General features: G+C 40.3%; 1 protein-coding gene and 1 long non-coding RNA gene across 4 annotated transcripts; one reads left to right on the top strand and one right to left on the bottom strand.

Annotated features, from left to right (window-relative positions):
- Positions 5,363–6,620, bottom strand: LOC109714345 (beta-1,3-galactosyltransferase pvg3-like). Its single transcript, XM_020238929.1, has one exon. The coding sequence runs from the start codon at positions 6,458–6,460 to the stop codon at positions 5,420–5,422; it is 1,041 nt and encodes a 346-aa protein (XP_020094518.1). The 5' UTR covers positions 6,461–6,620; the 3' UTR covers positions 5,363–5,419.
- LOC109713822 lies at positions 13,594–16,169 on the top strand. Of its 3 annotated transcripts, none has more exons than XR_002217179.1 (8): positions 13,594–13,764; positions 13,845–13,914; positions 14,001–14,145; positions 14,227–14,289; positions 14,379–14,447; positions 14,535–14,703; positions 15,113–15,227; positions 15,972–16,169. It is a non-coding gene; the product is annotated as an uncharacterized LOC109713822 (long non-coding RNA). The 3 variants fall into 3 exon arrangements; XR_002217178.1 differs by having other exon boundaries at positions 13,841–13,914; positions 14,059–14,145; XR_002217177.1 differs by having other exon boundaries at positions 13,841–13,914.

The raw sequence follows: 16,436 nt of genomic DNA, 5'->3' as shown, positions 1-16,436 counted from the left end.
ATTGAATCTATTTTAAAATTGATTTATAATTTTGTATTTTTAATGCATGAGATGTATTAAATCTTTTTGATATTTTTACGACAAATTACGATTCTTGAAACAAATAAAGATTTGTTTTTAAAATTAATCCGAAACCCAATTAATTAGAATTCGAGTTAGAGAATTTAATATTATATGCATGTGATGTATATGAGGTGATGATCATGGATAGCGACCTTGTGATGTGCATGTATCATGTGATTGTGTGAATTGTTGTAATTTAAAAATGATCCAGTATTAGATTATATTTTTTTTGGGTGCCTGCGCGTGCCAATTAAATTATGTAATTTGGAGACCTGCGTGTCTCATTAATTTTATGGGTCGTAAAGTTATTGTTATAAAATTAATAAGGGAAAAGGGTAGTTTAGGTTCCAGAGGGATTCGTTGCATTCAAGAGTTGATGCGATGCGGATCAAGTTTGGACCAGATGCTGATCAAGGGAGAAGACAAGAGTTGATCAACTCAAATCCGATCGAGACGCAGAATAAGAGAAGGTTTTCTTGTGTGTAATACCCTTATGACCCCATTCCGGCCTAGTGGCTCAGGCCCGAATCAAGATAAAATCCATGATCATCACCGGTAGTTATTTTTATATATGCGATGAATGTATGCATGTGATGTGATGGTTTGCATGAGATGTAAATTAATAATAAATTAAAACTGATGAGACAACTAATCTCCCTAAATAAAATATTAAGTTAATGGTGTTATGAACCCATTAGTGGCCTTCCACCGTTGTAGGGTGTGGGCGTCTCTTTAGTGTTGATTGATGCACCCGGATACGGGGGTCAGTTGCATTGGGGAGCCGCAACCATTCTATTGGCATGAGATGCTGTGCGGTAAGAAAGGGGTTGGATCCAAGAATCTGTCAGGATGAGGATTCAATGACATTCTTATTTGCACGATGAACGGTGGGTCTAACTTAACCATGAAATAAAGCCAAGAATCTGTCAGGATGAGGCCTATATCTTATGGAGGCCAAAGATTAGATTGCAATTTGCTTGAGAAGCATTGAACAAGAGTTGTTCACTTATTTGTTTGCTCATTGCCAAGAATCTGTCAGGATGAGGTGGTGTGTAAACAAATGGGACCGCAATCCCCACTAGAAACTTTTAAGTAAAGTTTCTATTTTCTCCGCTTGGGGAGTGTGGAGATTCACCAAAATTAGTGGGAGGCACCATTTAGATTTAAAGACCCTAATCAAATGGATTGTGATTAAGTACACAACTAATTAGAATCTTAACCTTTTGCAGAAAATGGCTGCATCTAACCCACTTGCCAAAATACTTGATACTAATCGCTTAACTGGACCGAATTTCACCGATTGGCTCAGGAATTTGAGAATTATTCTCAATTCTGAAAAATTAGCCTATGTGTTGGATACGGAGGCTCCAGCGGTGCCCGAAAATCCAACAGCTCAGCAAAGAGTTGCAAGAAATAAATGAACTGATGATGATATGAAAGCAAAATGCTACATGCTTGCGTCTATGAGCAATGAGTCGCAACGCGAGCATGAGCACATGGAGAGTGCTGCTGATGTTTTACTTCATCTCAAGGAGTTGTATGATGAGGAAAGCTGAACAGCTCGCTGCGAGGTGTCGAAGCGACTGTTCAGGGCTAAGATGTCCGAGATTCATGTCATTGAAACTACTAACTTATCGGTTTGTTCTACTTTTACATGGGTCATTGACTCTGGATGTACCTCACATTTATGTATTTCAATGCAAGAGCTAAAACAAAGTAGAAGACTTAGGGATGGAGAGCTTACCCTACGCGTTAGAAACGGGGCAAGAGTTGCTGCTGTTGCCGTGGGGACTTATCCTTTATGTCTACCGACAGGAGTAGTTTTAGAACTTAGAGATTGTCTTTATGTTCCTAGTGCGACTAGAAACCTTATTTCTATTTCACGTTTGGTATTGGACGGTTATAAGTTTATTTTTGAATCAAACGTTTGTTCAATTTATTTGAGAAATAATTTGATCGGTTATGGTTCTTTAATTGACAATCTCTATCACTTACATATGGATGTTAGTGTTAATACAGTTGATAATGGCATGAATGAGAATATCAAAAGACCAAGAGAGGAGGTAAATAAAACGTACTTGTGGCATCTTAGACTTGGTCACATTGGAGAGGATAGAATTAACAAGTTGGCTAAGAATGGTGTCTTAGGGTCCTTACCCTTTGAATCATACCCAGCTTGTGAATCTCATACCCAGCTTGTGAATCATGTCTTCAAGCAAAAATGACTAAGTCTCCCTTTGTTGGACAAGGAGAGAGAGCTACTGAAGTACTCGCCCTAATACATACTGATGTATGTGGACCATTCGATGTGTCTACTTGGGATGGCTATCTCTACTTTATTTCCTTTACTGATGATTATTCACGGTATGGGTACGTGTACTTAATTAAGCACAAGTCTGAAGCCTTTGAAAAGTTTAAAGAGTTTAGACAAGAAGTAGAAAAGCAAATGGAAAAACCAATTAAGGCTCTTCAATCAGATCGAGGAGGGGAATACCTTAGTACGGATTTCCTAACCTACCTCAAGGATAATGGTATTGTCTCCCAATGGACTCCTCCTAGAACACCAGAATTGAATGGAGTAATCGAACTTTATTGGATATGGTTCGATCTATGATGAGCTTTACGGATTTACCTATGTCATTTTGGGGTTACGCACTTCTCACGGCTATTTATATTTTGAACAGAGTGCCTTCCAAATCTATTCCGACCACACCATATGAGATGTGGCATGGTAGGAAGCCAAGTTTTACTAATATTAAAACTTGGAGTGTCCAGCTTATATTAAGAAATTAAAGACGGACAAGTTGGAAAGCAGATCAGTCAAGGGTAGATTCATTGGGTATCCCAAAGAATCACTTGGATACTATTTTTATCTCCCAGAAGGCCATAATGTGATTGTGAGCCGTCATGCCTTCTTCCTTGAAAGTGAATTTATTTTCACTGGGGGCAGTGGGAAAAAAATAGAACTAGAGGAGAAAGTCTCTTTAGGATCGAATATTCCAAGAGCCCTTCCTGATAACTCTGTGACACCAGAGATTACACCGCCATATCGCAAGTCTAGTAGGGTTTTCCGTCCTCTTGATAGATACATGGGATTATTTATAGAGGATATGAAGGAAATGTTCCTAATGGGAGATAAGGACCATAGAGATGATCCTAAGACTTATAGCGAGGCGATGCCAGACATCGACTCCAATAAATGGTTGGAAGCTATGAAGTCCGAAATGGACTCAATGTACTCCAATCAAGTATGGACTTTGGTTGATCCACCGGAGGGTATTGTACCCATTGGATGTAAATGGATCTTCAAGAGAAAGATTGGTTCTGATGAAAAGGTAGAGACCTATAAAGCTAGGCTAGTAGCGAAAGGTTATAGTCAACGTGAAGGCATTGACTATCAGGATACCTTTTCACCTGTAGCTATGCTTAAGTCTATCAGAACTCTGCTTGCTATTGCTGCACACTATGACTATAAGATCTGGCAAATGGATGTGAAAACTGCTTTCCTAAATGGATATCTTGAAGAAGATATCTATATGGAGCAGCCTTTGGGTTTCACTTTCAAAGATAGGAGTCATAAGGTGTGCAAGCTTCAACGATCCATTTACGGATTAAAGCAAGCTTTTCGGAGTTGGAACACTCGTTTCAACGATGCAATCGAATCGTTCAATTTCATCAGAAGTGAGGAGGAGCCATGTGTATATAAAAAGATTAGTGGGAGTGATGTTACTTTTCTCATACTGTACGTGAATGACATACTCCTGATTGGGAATGATATTCCTATGCTAACATCGGTCAAATTATGGTTATTTAAAGTGTTTTCAATGAAAAACCTTGGAGAAGTATCTTATATCCTAGAGATAAAGGTCTATAGGGATAGACCTAAGAAGTTGCTTGGTTTATCGCAAGCTATGTACATAGAAGAAGTGTTGAAAAGGTTCAGCATGGAAAATTCCAAAAGAGGTATGGTACCTTTAAGACATGGAATTCACCTCTCTAAGACTATGTCTCCTAAGACACCTGAAGAGAGAAGTCGCATGGGTAGGATCCCTTATGCTTCAGCGATAGAGAGCTTAATGTATGCGATGCTATGTACTCAACCTGATATAGCACAGGCTATGAGTGTCACTAGTCGATATCAGTCGAATCCAGGAGAGGAACACTGGGTGGCGGTAAAGAATATCCTTAAGTACTTGAGAAGAACAAAGGATATGTTCTTAATTTTTGGAGGAGGAGAACTCAGAAATAATGGCTATGCGGATTCGGACTTTATATCCGATATAGATGATAGAAAGTCTACGTCTGGGTATCTGTTTATTTGNATGCGGATTCGGACTTTATATCCGATATAGATGATAGAAAGTCTACGTCTGGGTATCTGTTTATTTGTAATAGTGGGTCAATAGTTTGGAAAAGTTTCAAACAAGAGATTAGTACAGAAGTTTGCCTCCGCGGATAATGTGGCGGACCCGCAAACTAAGGCATTGACTCGGCAGAAACTTGAGAATCATCTTGAGAAGATAGGCATTAGATACATGGCTAATTGGCTTTAGTGCAAGTGGGAGATTGTTAGTTGTATGCCCTAGAAGCCTATCANATTTAAATTAATATATTATAAAGATAATGTTAGTATATTAATTTGATTACGTTTTTTATATCCACCTGAACCAAACACTGATAATGGGAATAATTTATTCCGATTCCGATTCAGATGATGAACCAAACAGAATTAGGTAATGAGTCATTCCGATTCCGATTTCAACTTATTTTGATTCCGATTCCGATTCCGATTCCGATTTCGAACCAAACACGTCCCTACTAGTTTATTAAATGTATTTTATAATATTAAAAGTTATACATAAAAATTTTAAATTTTACACATTAACTTTTTACAAATTAGAAGACCGCAAGTCCCGCGTCCAACACCGGTCGGACACCGACGCGGCTCCCGTGCAACATTCAAAAGGGTGGGCTGCGTGGCCTCTCTGCCTTCTTCTTAATTTTTGGCGGTTGGCCAGGGGTAGCTCGCAAATCAACCTGTTGGTTTAGTTTTCTATCCAACGGACTGGGACGTACAAAGTTGACCTTCTCCATATAATACCATTCCTAATTGCAGATGCTATATTTATATTAATGGAGTTAGATGCATATACTTTGAACAAATCAAATAATAATATTTATCTTCAGGGAACTGGAATGGACCTTCACCTACCGCTTGGGATAGACTCGTCATTTAGTTCAAAAACACGCATGTATGCACATCTCACAAATCGACACTATCAAGTATATATACCCATAAAAGAATTATTATATATGTATATATATCCTGAATTTTTTTTCTTCGAAAGAAAAAAAATCAGGGAATGTGGTATTGCTTAGAAGACTTGAGCCCCTTTGTGAAATTGAAGTAGGTCAACGCGTCCGTCCATCTGGCGTTGTCTATGAGATGGTGCACGGCGATGGTCTCCGGCACGAAGTCGTGGCGGAAGCATGTGGCCGGCGACGTGCCTCGGTAGTCGTACATGGCCGGGGCGTTGTCGAACCTGTTGCTGGCCCGGCCCGCCATGTTCAGCCACCTCCCCGTCCACATATCCTCCGGCCCGGTGGTATCCTCCCGCGCCGTCTCGGATGTGGCGATCCACTCCACCAGGTCCCACGACAAGATGTACCCCATCCCCGACATGAACGGCGGGAAGGGGAAGAAGTTCTCCTTGTCGCATGGCATCTGGAGCCCGTAGTACACATCGCTCCTAGGTTTGTCCCTCAACGATTCAATCAGGCTGGGCAGCCGGAAGAACGCATCGTCGTCCGTCTTCATGACGTAGTCGTACTTGGCGTCGCCGTCCAATAGCGTCGGGAGGCTGGAGAAGTAATTGTAGGTCTTGCCGTTGTCCATGTTCTCGGTGCAGTTGAGGATGATGATATCGTCATAGCACATGATTTCGAGGGCGACAAAGACCGCCTGCTCCTCGGTCGAGAGGTTGCAGAAGACGAAGCGGACGTCGACATGGGCGGCGAAGTTGTTGTCGGACTGCTGAAGGCTGTAGACCATGCGGAGGAGGTGCCGGCGCTCATAGTACTCCGGGCGGGTTATGATGCCAACGAGGAGCCGAAATTCAGGCTGTACGGGGGCAGCGGAGATGCCGCCGGCCGAAGATGATGAGCTGCCGCAGGAGGTGAAGGTCGACGGGAGGCCGAAATCGCGAGGGTAGAAGACGACGGTTGCTAGGGCAAACAAAGCTAAAGGAAGGGCGAGGAGAGCGATGCAAGAGGGAGATTGTTTCCAGGCGAACATTTTCGATTTTTCTCTCACGTTAACGATTGTTGGGTGAAGCTGGAGAAACTGTCCGATTCCCCGTGTATATGTATATAGTTGAGATGGGACTAATTGGAACATGTCAATAATTAAAACATATAATATTGTTTTCTTCGTTCATAATTAATAATAATGAACTTGGTCTAATAGATTAGCTGGGCAAGTGACTACGACGTGCATGGCGGCCATTGATGAGGGACCTATTAAGAAATGGAGGTCGGTTGTGAGTGTTCTTGGAAATTTAAATTTATAAAATTTTTATTAGAAGCATGCTTATATATGCGTGTAATACCCGAAGTTAATTTGGACGATAAACAGAAAATGGTGGAGAAAACTGTATCTCGGCATTGCCGTGTGGAATTCCGAAATTTGGAAAGAATTTCGGATTCTAAAGCGTTCCAGCGAAAGACATGTACAATTCTTATAGATTAGGAAATCACGGTACGGTATATTTGCTAATTGTTAGTAAATAATATGAGAACTTATATTTAAATGTTACACACGAATCGAATTAGGAAAATGATTCGGTTAATATTAATATAACCAACTTGTGGGTTAATGGATAATCCAATCTTATTAGGATTTCGATTAGTATTAGGCTTAAGATTTTCTCATTATAAATATATGTCATATGACATATTACAATTAACGGAAAATTAAGCAAAAAGAAAAAGAAAACCCTAGCCGTCAATCCTTTTTCTTCCTTAAGTCCTCCATAATAAATCCATCGGTTTTGATCTTCAAAAGTTGCTAGCACATCTAGAAGATTGATTCATCTTCCTCAAGTCGACGCAAGGGTTAATTCGTGATCGGATCACGGATTGAAGCGGCCGTCTAAATTCGATCAAGGGCATGATTTTGTGTGGACGTGAGTAGAGGCCGGGTGCGTTCGCGGCTAAGCAAGGACGAACAAATTTTTACCAATGATTATCGACTTCGCGGTGATCTCGACCCGCGCGAGATAAAATATAATAAAATATAGATCCTATTTGATTAGATCAATTAGATCTATTATTAATGATTTAAAACGAAACATGAGGTGATCTTTGGTTTTCAAGAAAATTTTTAATTGTGTTATTTTCTTCCGCTGCGTACACATGATTTTCTTACACTTGTATCCCACCCGGTAAGCTACCCCGCTCGTGAGCTACCCAGCTCGTGTGACAACTCCGGAGTGCACTGCTTGTGTGGAACGACCACCACAAGCTCAAAACAGACTATATGAGTATGATCACCGTATAACGTACTCTTAATCACATTAACTCTGTGATACCGTAGTTTGTATCCCTATCAAGTTAAGGGATCACACTCAACTAATCACACCAACTCTGTGAACTGTACCTGGATCCCTATCCACCTAAAAGCTCACAAACAATTGGATCAACTGTCCCATAGGAGTCAACCGCTCCTAACNGTCAAGTGTCTCAACCACACTAATCAACTCACACTAGGGAATTGAACTATCCCTATGTTTGATGCCATAGTGTCTCAATTACACTAATTCTCATGCAATATGCCACGATTAGGGAAACTCACCTATTCCCTATGATCAATGCCACAAGTGTTTCTATTACACTAAGTTCCAATGCCACTCGTCATGTTGTTAACATTGTTTACATGCCACTCGTCCAAGTCATAGTGTTTTCTATACACTAGTTCGCATGTCACTAGTTTTCATCATCAAGTCCGAGTTCACCGTTTTCTTATCGCTATAGGATCTCATGTCACAAACCCTAATCCTCATGCATTCTATATTTAAGTGTCAAGTCCATAATACTACACAACTAGACATGCATGCAAGGAAATAGAAATGTAACTATACATACATCCTATAATGCATAAGAACAATATGTGCAATATGACCAAAAATCTAACTCGGACATAGAAGGAAGCCCAGTTGCTTCGGGATGGACACCCCCTACCTTTTAATGCTACCAAGAGGCTAGGGTTCCGATTTCGTGATTTTTGGAAGCTTTCGCCGCGAGCTGTGGCAATTTGTACCGAAACAAGCCTTTTCTCCGATATCTTCACGTAGCCTCGTCATATCGCCGAACCGACTTCGCCAACGCGTCAGAATACCTATCAATTTGGTTTGTATCCGATTTCATGATTTTTGGAAGCTTTCGCCGCAATCTACGGCAATCTGTACCGAAACAGGCCTTTCCTTCGATATCTTCGCGTAGCCTCGTCGTATCGCCGAACCGACTTCGCCAATGCGTCAGAATACCTATCAATTAGGTTTATACATGATCAATTTAGATCGAACCCTCACATATTACAAAATCTCATTTTTGAGCCCTAACATACAATTACCTCCAAATAATCCAAATTAAATGGAGCAACACGCTAAGAATGCTCATTAGAGGCTACTAGAATACTTAAGGTTAAGGATTAAGCCAAATCACAAAAGTTTACCAAAATGTGAATGCGGAGACGGAAGCACGCCGCTCCAACGGGCGCACGAAAGCTCGATCCGTCGCTCCCAACGCGTTCGCAGGCTCGTTCTCCGCCAACGCCGTGAATTTGGGCGAAAGATCTAGAGAGATAAGAGAGTTATTTAGAGAGAGAAAGTGAAGATTTCTCTCACTATCACCATGAACGTGTGGTGTTGTGGGGGTAGTGGTGGCTGTGAAGAAGAAGAAGACTAGAAGCTTCTACTTATAGTCAACACCCCAATAGTAGCATACACTATTCACTTCAGGCAGTACGAAATCTGATATCTTTCGCCGGAGCTCCCTGAATATCCGTTTGAGCTCAAATTTGACAGTCATGTTCGGTTTAATCTACTGAGAAGAAATATATCTTAACTTTTCAGTTTCGACCATTTTTGGTCACCGAAAGCTCTACCGAACTGTAATCTTTAGCAGATAGTAGTTCGATTTTATTCTCCAGCTTCCGGGTGTCAGAATGACATGAAACTTTATATCTAGCCTCATAAAAATAATTCTGACATTCTCTACAGTTTTCATAATTTTTCGACACTGTGCATTTTCTGCTAATTTATCAGCCCCGCTTTTCACAGAAAATTCTAAATCTTTTGTTTTCGCTCCGATTTCAGCACAGGTCATTTCCAACTTATACCTTACACCCTTAAGTCCAATAAAAATAGTATCTCACACTATTTTTATTTACACTAAATTTTATATTAAATTTCGGTATACTACATTCCACCGTAACTTCATAATTTCAGAAGTTCGGTACCTTACACTGAATTTATCTTTTGGAACTATTATATCTATTTTCAGTTGGTTGTTATTATTATTAGTTATATGCCGAAAAGCCAATCTGGTGGCACTGGCTTAATGGTATTTATGTATTAATCATTTATAATTCATAATATAAGGACATATATTCTATTCATATCTATTGTATAGCAGTACAATATTGACGTGAATCGTCCATAGGGTTTTTGTTTGAAAAGACATATTCCTAAGAGTTAGGATTTGAGATATATATTTTTATGTACGAGACTCTTTAAATGCTCATAGTTGGAGGAATATTACGGGGACGGTGATATTCCGGATAGGCCGGTGTATGTTATATTTCTAATTGAGATGACGAATCTCAATTCACTAGTGTAGCGACACTAGAACAAGCATACAGGTGCTTGTTAGAGAACAAGTACACTGAACGTGACTATTTAGTTAAATAGTCACATGGTTCCATGCTTGCCAGCGGCAAGTTCATTACTACGGTTGTGTGAAGTACTCCTGTCACGCTCCGGGGTCCCTTTTTGGTTTAAAAGTCAATGCGGAAGTGCCCAGGTTTTTCTTTTTTTAAAATCCTAACTCCAGGGTATGCCAGATCTGTCACAAATATAGGGAGTTCACTATTCACACGGACAGAGTCTCCCCTGTATTTGCACTCCGTCGCACAAGTACAAGATATACAATGCAAGATACAACCACCACATATGAATATCCACACATCCATACACCATTTACATTCACATTCCATACATAACAATTATCCATGATTCCACATCTATCAGTTTAAAATATTTTCTATCCGGAAACTCGTTTTGAAATACTAATAACCAGTAAAACCAGAAAATCCTTTTAAAAATTGTTTCCCACACGAAAATCCTTTTACTTTAAAACTCGCTACCACGAGGGGTAGAAAACCATGTTCATTTGTAAGAGTCATAAATCCATTATTTACATTCACGAAATCCCAATTATTCAATTAACATAACTTACTGAACCATAATAACTTTCGAAGTCATTTATTAAAGGAAACTGAGTTTAAGAGTTTAAACCAAATGGACGGGTCCGAAAGTTCTACTGATCGCTAAGTGCGCTCCTCACGAACCGTCCCACTAGGACCCGCGACGTCACCTGTAATGGGGGTGGGGGGTGAGAACGTATACACATGTCTCCCCTCCTAGTGGGTACCGCAAGCCGACGAGGGCGAGGGGTACTCACCAGTCACAGAGAATAAACAAAGGCATGGGTAAGGATAATACAGTAGCAACGATAATAAACGAACGAGATATGTATAAATGAACAACTACCGCTACTGTATGTATGCATCAACCGGACGACAAGTCCAAAATACCCAATCTGAAACTGCCCTATCGGTCCGTAGACCTCAGACCTGTGCCACAACTGCTCTAACCTATAAATGACCCTCGCATAAGCACTTCGCTGCTTCGATGCACTTTTGCATTTCCAGCCTCTTGATCACTCTAATATCTTGCCGAAAACTCTCGACAACCCTTCAAAAGATGTGGAATAGTTCCAAATATCATTCCCACACTCGAACATCGCAGTTCGCCAAAGTTCAATGTACTACACCTGGTGGACCCTCCGTAGGTCACGTTGACGATCTTCCACAGTCGGGAGACAGGCACACTATTCATACAGGTGGGTACTTCGACCCGGAGTTGGTCTAGCGGTGCACGCTCGGTGACATTTCTTTTACCTTATCTCTCTTATTATTGTTGTTTACTATTGTTGAGCCCGACACCATGTGAATCTTTATGTATTGCTCTACTTAGCCTTTTTCTATACTCGTTACAATGATCTAGAAGTAGAGCGGTCATAGTTTGCATCTCGTCCATTTTGACACTCTTGTGACCTAGTCAGTCGGTTCCATGACTCTTGTCGTTAGATAACCTATGAGGTTGGTATACCCTGAGGGGTGGGATTGTCGGCTAGTTGCCGACGGATGATTATAGTTTACATAGATCCATCATTTGACATTTTTGTGACCTAGTCGGTCGATTTCGTGACTCTTATCGTTTCATGACCTATGAGGTAGGTGTACCCTGTCGGGTAGGATTGTCGGCTAGTGGCTTACGGTTAGCTCTGGATTATATTGATACATGATGTGACATTCTTGTGACCTATTGGTCGGTTCTTGCACATACATGGTAGTTGACATTCAGTGATCAGTACTTGCATACCTTTGGGAGGATGTTGAGTTGTTCCATCCTAGTTGACCTGAGCGGTCGGTATTTGAGTTTTCTTACGGTTCGATGACCTATTAGTCGGTGTGCCCTGAGGGGCGGTAATTGTCGGCTATTAGCCGACGGTTGGCTATTGATCATATCTGCATCGATCACCACAGCTCGAGTGCATTTCACGTACACCAGCGGGTTGATCCCGCGCATTAGGGTGTTCTTTTCCAGAAAAGTGGTCGTACATCCAACCCGTGAGCCCAGCGGTGTTCTCTTTGTGCTAGGGTTACATGCCAGGTGCGAGCAAGTAGTGGCTTTGCCTGAGGTCCTTAGACCGACACGGCGGTTTAGATTCGGTATATTTGGACTACTCGTCTGGTTGACGCATATGGCTATAATAGCGGTTGTTGCATGTATACTTATCGTCCTTTCTTTACACTTGTCTTACTACTATAGTTTTGATATTCATGTATGCATCCTGTTCTTTTTTTTTTTTACAGTAGCAGTAGTTACATGTCCTTGCTGTTCTCTTTCATTTCGGCATATTAACTACTGTATTTGTGATATCTACCTATGACTTGATGACTTTTTCTGCCGGTGAGTACTCCTCGCCTTCGTCGGCTTGCGGTACCCACTGAGAGGGGAGACATGTGTACATGTTCTCACCCCCCACCTCCCTTACAGGTGACGTTGCGAGTCCGAGTCGGGACGGTGCGTAAGATGCGTTCGTAGTGGTCGATAGAGCTTCCGACCCAGTTTGTTTGGTTTAGTTGCTACCCTCTTTATTTCTTATGATATTACTTAGATATTATGGTTCAGTTAGTTCAACTTTAATTGGATTCACGTGGTTTTGTGAAATAAATAATGTGATTATGGTTTTCTTATGAAATAAAAACGGTTTTCTACCCCTCATGATAGCGTTTTAAAGGAAAAGGTTTTTGTGTGAGAAACAGTTTTTAAAAAGGTTTTCATGATTCTTAGTATTTCAAAATGAGTTTTCAGGTAGGAAATATTTTAAACTAATAGATGTGAATTTTTGTATATCGGTGATGAAATGAATGTGGAATGTGATGTGGTAATGTATATGAATGTTCATATGTTTGTGGTTGTATCTTATACTTGTGCGACGCCGTGTAAATACAGAGGAGACTCTGTCCGTGTGAACAGTGGGCTCCCTATATTTGTGGCGAATCTGACATCCCTTGGGGTCAAGGCTTTAAAAAAAAAAAAAATTGGGCACTTCCGCATCCTTTTTAAACAAAAAGGGTGTAATGTATTGAAAATTTATCTCGAGCTAATTGTGATCAAATTGATCACAATGATGCTAAAATAAAAATTAAGCATTTCTAAACTTAACTAGCAGCTTGAGAACATCAATTGACAGGTTTTGGAAGTGTGAGAATAGATACAAATGGAATCGAAGTGGTTAAAGACCTCCAATTATCATTGCAACTCGAAAGCTGAAATTTTTAATTGATTTGGTCAAAATGGTCAAATTGATGCCAAATTGAGAATCAAATGTTATCAAATTAATTTGGTAGCTTGGGAAGTTCATTTGACATGTTGTGGATGTGCTCAAATGAAATTGGAATGAGTTGACTAAGAGAAAAAGAGAGTTGAAGCAGCTGCTGATGCTGCTGCTGCTGATGCTGCAACTGTCCTGTATCGGTACACATTCTTGTACCGGTACAGCAATTGCGGGCAGCAATTGCCAACAAGGCAATTTCAGTAAATTAAAGGGCAAAAGTGCAATTTTTCACCCTTATCCCTTCACCCTTAGTGGAATACACATGTCCAAAGGCAGAGAGTTCATTTCCTTTCTCTCCTTATCATCTATTTCCTCTCCTTCTCTCTAAGCTAAGGAAAAAGGGTTGAGTTTGATGTTGGCAGCTGGAGGACTTGTGGGCTGAGGAGAGATCTGATCCAAGCAAGAAATTTCTGCTGATTGGAGTTGCTATATAACCTGGAATAGCATTTAATCAAGGTAACTTTGATTAGTATTTATTCTTAGATAGGCTAAGTACTTGGAGAGGAAGCTTATATAGATTTCTTGCAACCAGGGAGCCTGGGTGCTTTTGGACTTGGAGCTGAATGAAATTGAGCTGAGCACCACTTTGGGGAATTTCGAATTCAGGTAAGGATGAAGTCCAATTCCTGAATAAAAGCATCTCTAGTTGTTGTATAAAGAAGTTGAGAACTACTTCTATGTTGAACTTGTAGAGGGTTTAAAGGAAAAGGCTAAAGAGTAATTGCTGTTTGATGATTCTGGAGTTGGCAGCTTGATGACTTGATGTTGTTGGTGCTGCCGAACTGGAGGAAAGGGCCAATTGAAGCACTGAGCAAGTTGATTCATCATCAAACTAAAGTAAGTTCATTCTATATTGGCTTATGGTTAATTTAGTTGCTTTAGAATGGATCAAAATAAGAGGTATTGCTGAAATTTCAGAATTGGAGCTGAAAATTGCAATCTTGGTGGAACTTGGTGAATTCCTGCAGCAGTGACCCTTTGGTATAGCTTTTAATTAAGTTAACTAAGTTAATATCAGTTATTAAGTAATTAGCTTGGAGTTAATTACATCTGGACTGATTTACATAAAGGAATTTGCTGCGAGAAGTGGAATAATAGAAGCTTTAGCTGAGAGCAACTTGATGGAAACCTAAATTAAGGTAAGTTTGGGTTCATGTTTGATTATAGTCAAACTAATTGTCTTAGAGATGGTGTTTACATGGAATTGTTGCTGCTATGAGTGACAGCATTAGAGCTTTGAGCTGATTGGAGCTGACAAGTGAAGTGGATCCATTGGTGTAGTCCTGCTGTCCGAATTGAGAGTATGGCTGCAGTTAATGCTTTGAGTGAGTCTCTTGATGCTTCGGGCTGAAATAAAGACTGCAGAAATTGATAGTAGCTCAGCTCAGCCTTGAGGTAAGATAGTTCTGATTAAGGATCAGTTACTTATTTTCTAAAGATTGCTGAAAATGCAACAAGAGGCTAGAATTCAGCTTAATGCTGAAATCAACATTGAGCTGAGACTTCTAGTTATTGCGGATTCAAGAAGTTTTGCACTAAGCAAATACTTATGAATGATTGTTGGGATTTAAGCTGAGCCAAGAACATGATAAAATCATGTTCCAGTGAGATTATTAATCGTTGGTTTTGATTATGGAGATCTAAAGTTGATAGGGAATATGTATACAAATACATATACATGATACTTGGAGTTGAAAGGCTAATTTGTAAAATATGAGAATTAAATGATTCAAGTTTAGTCTCTTTTATACTTGTTTGAATGAAAAGTAAACTTGCCCAAAAGTCTAAATTGATATTCCGACAGGCCGACGACGCGCTAATTATGGTAGAGACCGTTCTAGTTCTAATTGCACTGAGTCGCGAGAGCTAGTTGTCGACACATTTCGAGACGTGGATTCTAGTTGTTAACACCACTACAGGTGGGTGGTGCTATCCGAAATTTTTGAATCACCTTTTATGTCTATGATAATTCATTGAGCATATTTACATTATAATCATGCATTATAGGGTATTGATATTATGTAAATGATATTTGATTATGCAAATGCTTATCAACCATGAGAATATATGAACAATAGAATGTGAACATAGAACCCTATGAATGCATGGACTATAACAATAGTAAACTTGGCGACATTCTAATTAGAGATTTGGCTAGCATCGAGAAATGGAATTGTGAAACTAGCATAAGGAGCTAGTTAGAGTTAAAGTGTGACATTGTCTATTGTTGAATCCTCTAAAAGAGGATCAGATCATACTCACATTCGTTTTGTTTAAGGTAAGTCGCTCCTCCTTGAACGATGAGCTTCGAAATAGTCATCTTTACCGGACCAGGAGGTGCGTCTCCCCCAGTTGACAGTCCTATCGGGTGCAGGTTGGGTCTCCCCAATATTTGGGATAGTGTCAGTGAGTTATTGTTAACCCAAGGGTTAACCAATGGATTTGGTAATTTCAGTAAAAGCATGCATGCATACTTACAGTTTTCATATATTGCTTCTTTCAACTTTGTACAGGCATTGTAGTAGTTACATGTTATAGTTGGTTACTATCTGTTTACTTCTTTTGCCTACATATGCCTGAATAGACCTAGTGGGTGAGTCGGCGAGGTCGGCGGCCGAACCCACTAGGAACTTTTAGTAGTTCTCACACCACTAACCATACAGGTTCCAATGCGAGCGTTGTGGCCGAGGATCGCGGCAAGAGCCCTGCAGCCTAGCTAGCAGACACCAGTGTTTAGTGGTATACCATTTTGAGTTCATGTGAGACATTTTGATGTACAGAGTCATGTAAATTAATGTATTATAAAGCCTGTAAATAACTAAATATTTCAGTTATCCAGTTATGTAAAGTTCAGTTTAAAAGTTTTAAATTACAGTAAATTTTCAGTATAGCTAGCTTACTATCACTTGTGATTGTTGCTTGCCCTCGTGCAAGCCATGTATATTGAAATGTCATCCTGAAAATTGTTTATTTCTTTATACATGTACTCGTTGTTGTTGAGCCGTGGGCGGACAAGGGAGGTTCTGTCCGTTCGGCGTCTGTGTACGGGCCCGGATCGACCAAATTGGCGATAGTGGGACGTGACAAAGGGACCCCGGGGCGTGATAGGAAAGCCACCTAATGCCAAA

Source organism: Ananas comosus, linkage group 8, assembly GCF_001540865.1.
Source record: "Ananas comosus cultivar F153 linkage group 8, ASM154086v1, whole genome shotgun sequence".
In the NCBI taxonomy this organism is placed as follows: domain Eukaryota; kingdom Viridiplantae; phylum Streptophyta; class Magnoliopsida; order Poales; family Bromeliaceae; genus Ananas; species Ananas comosus.
This window is presented reverse-complemented; position numbering and strand designations above follow the sequence as displayed.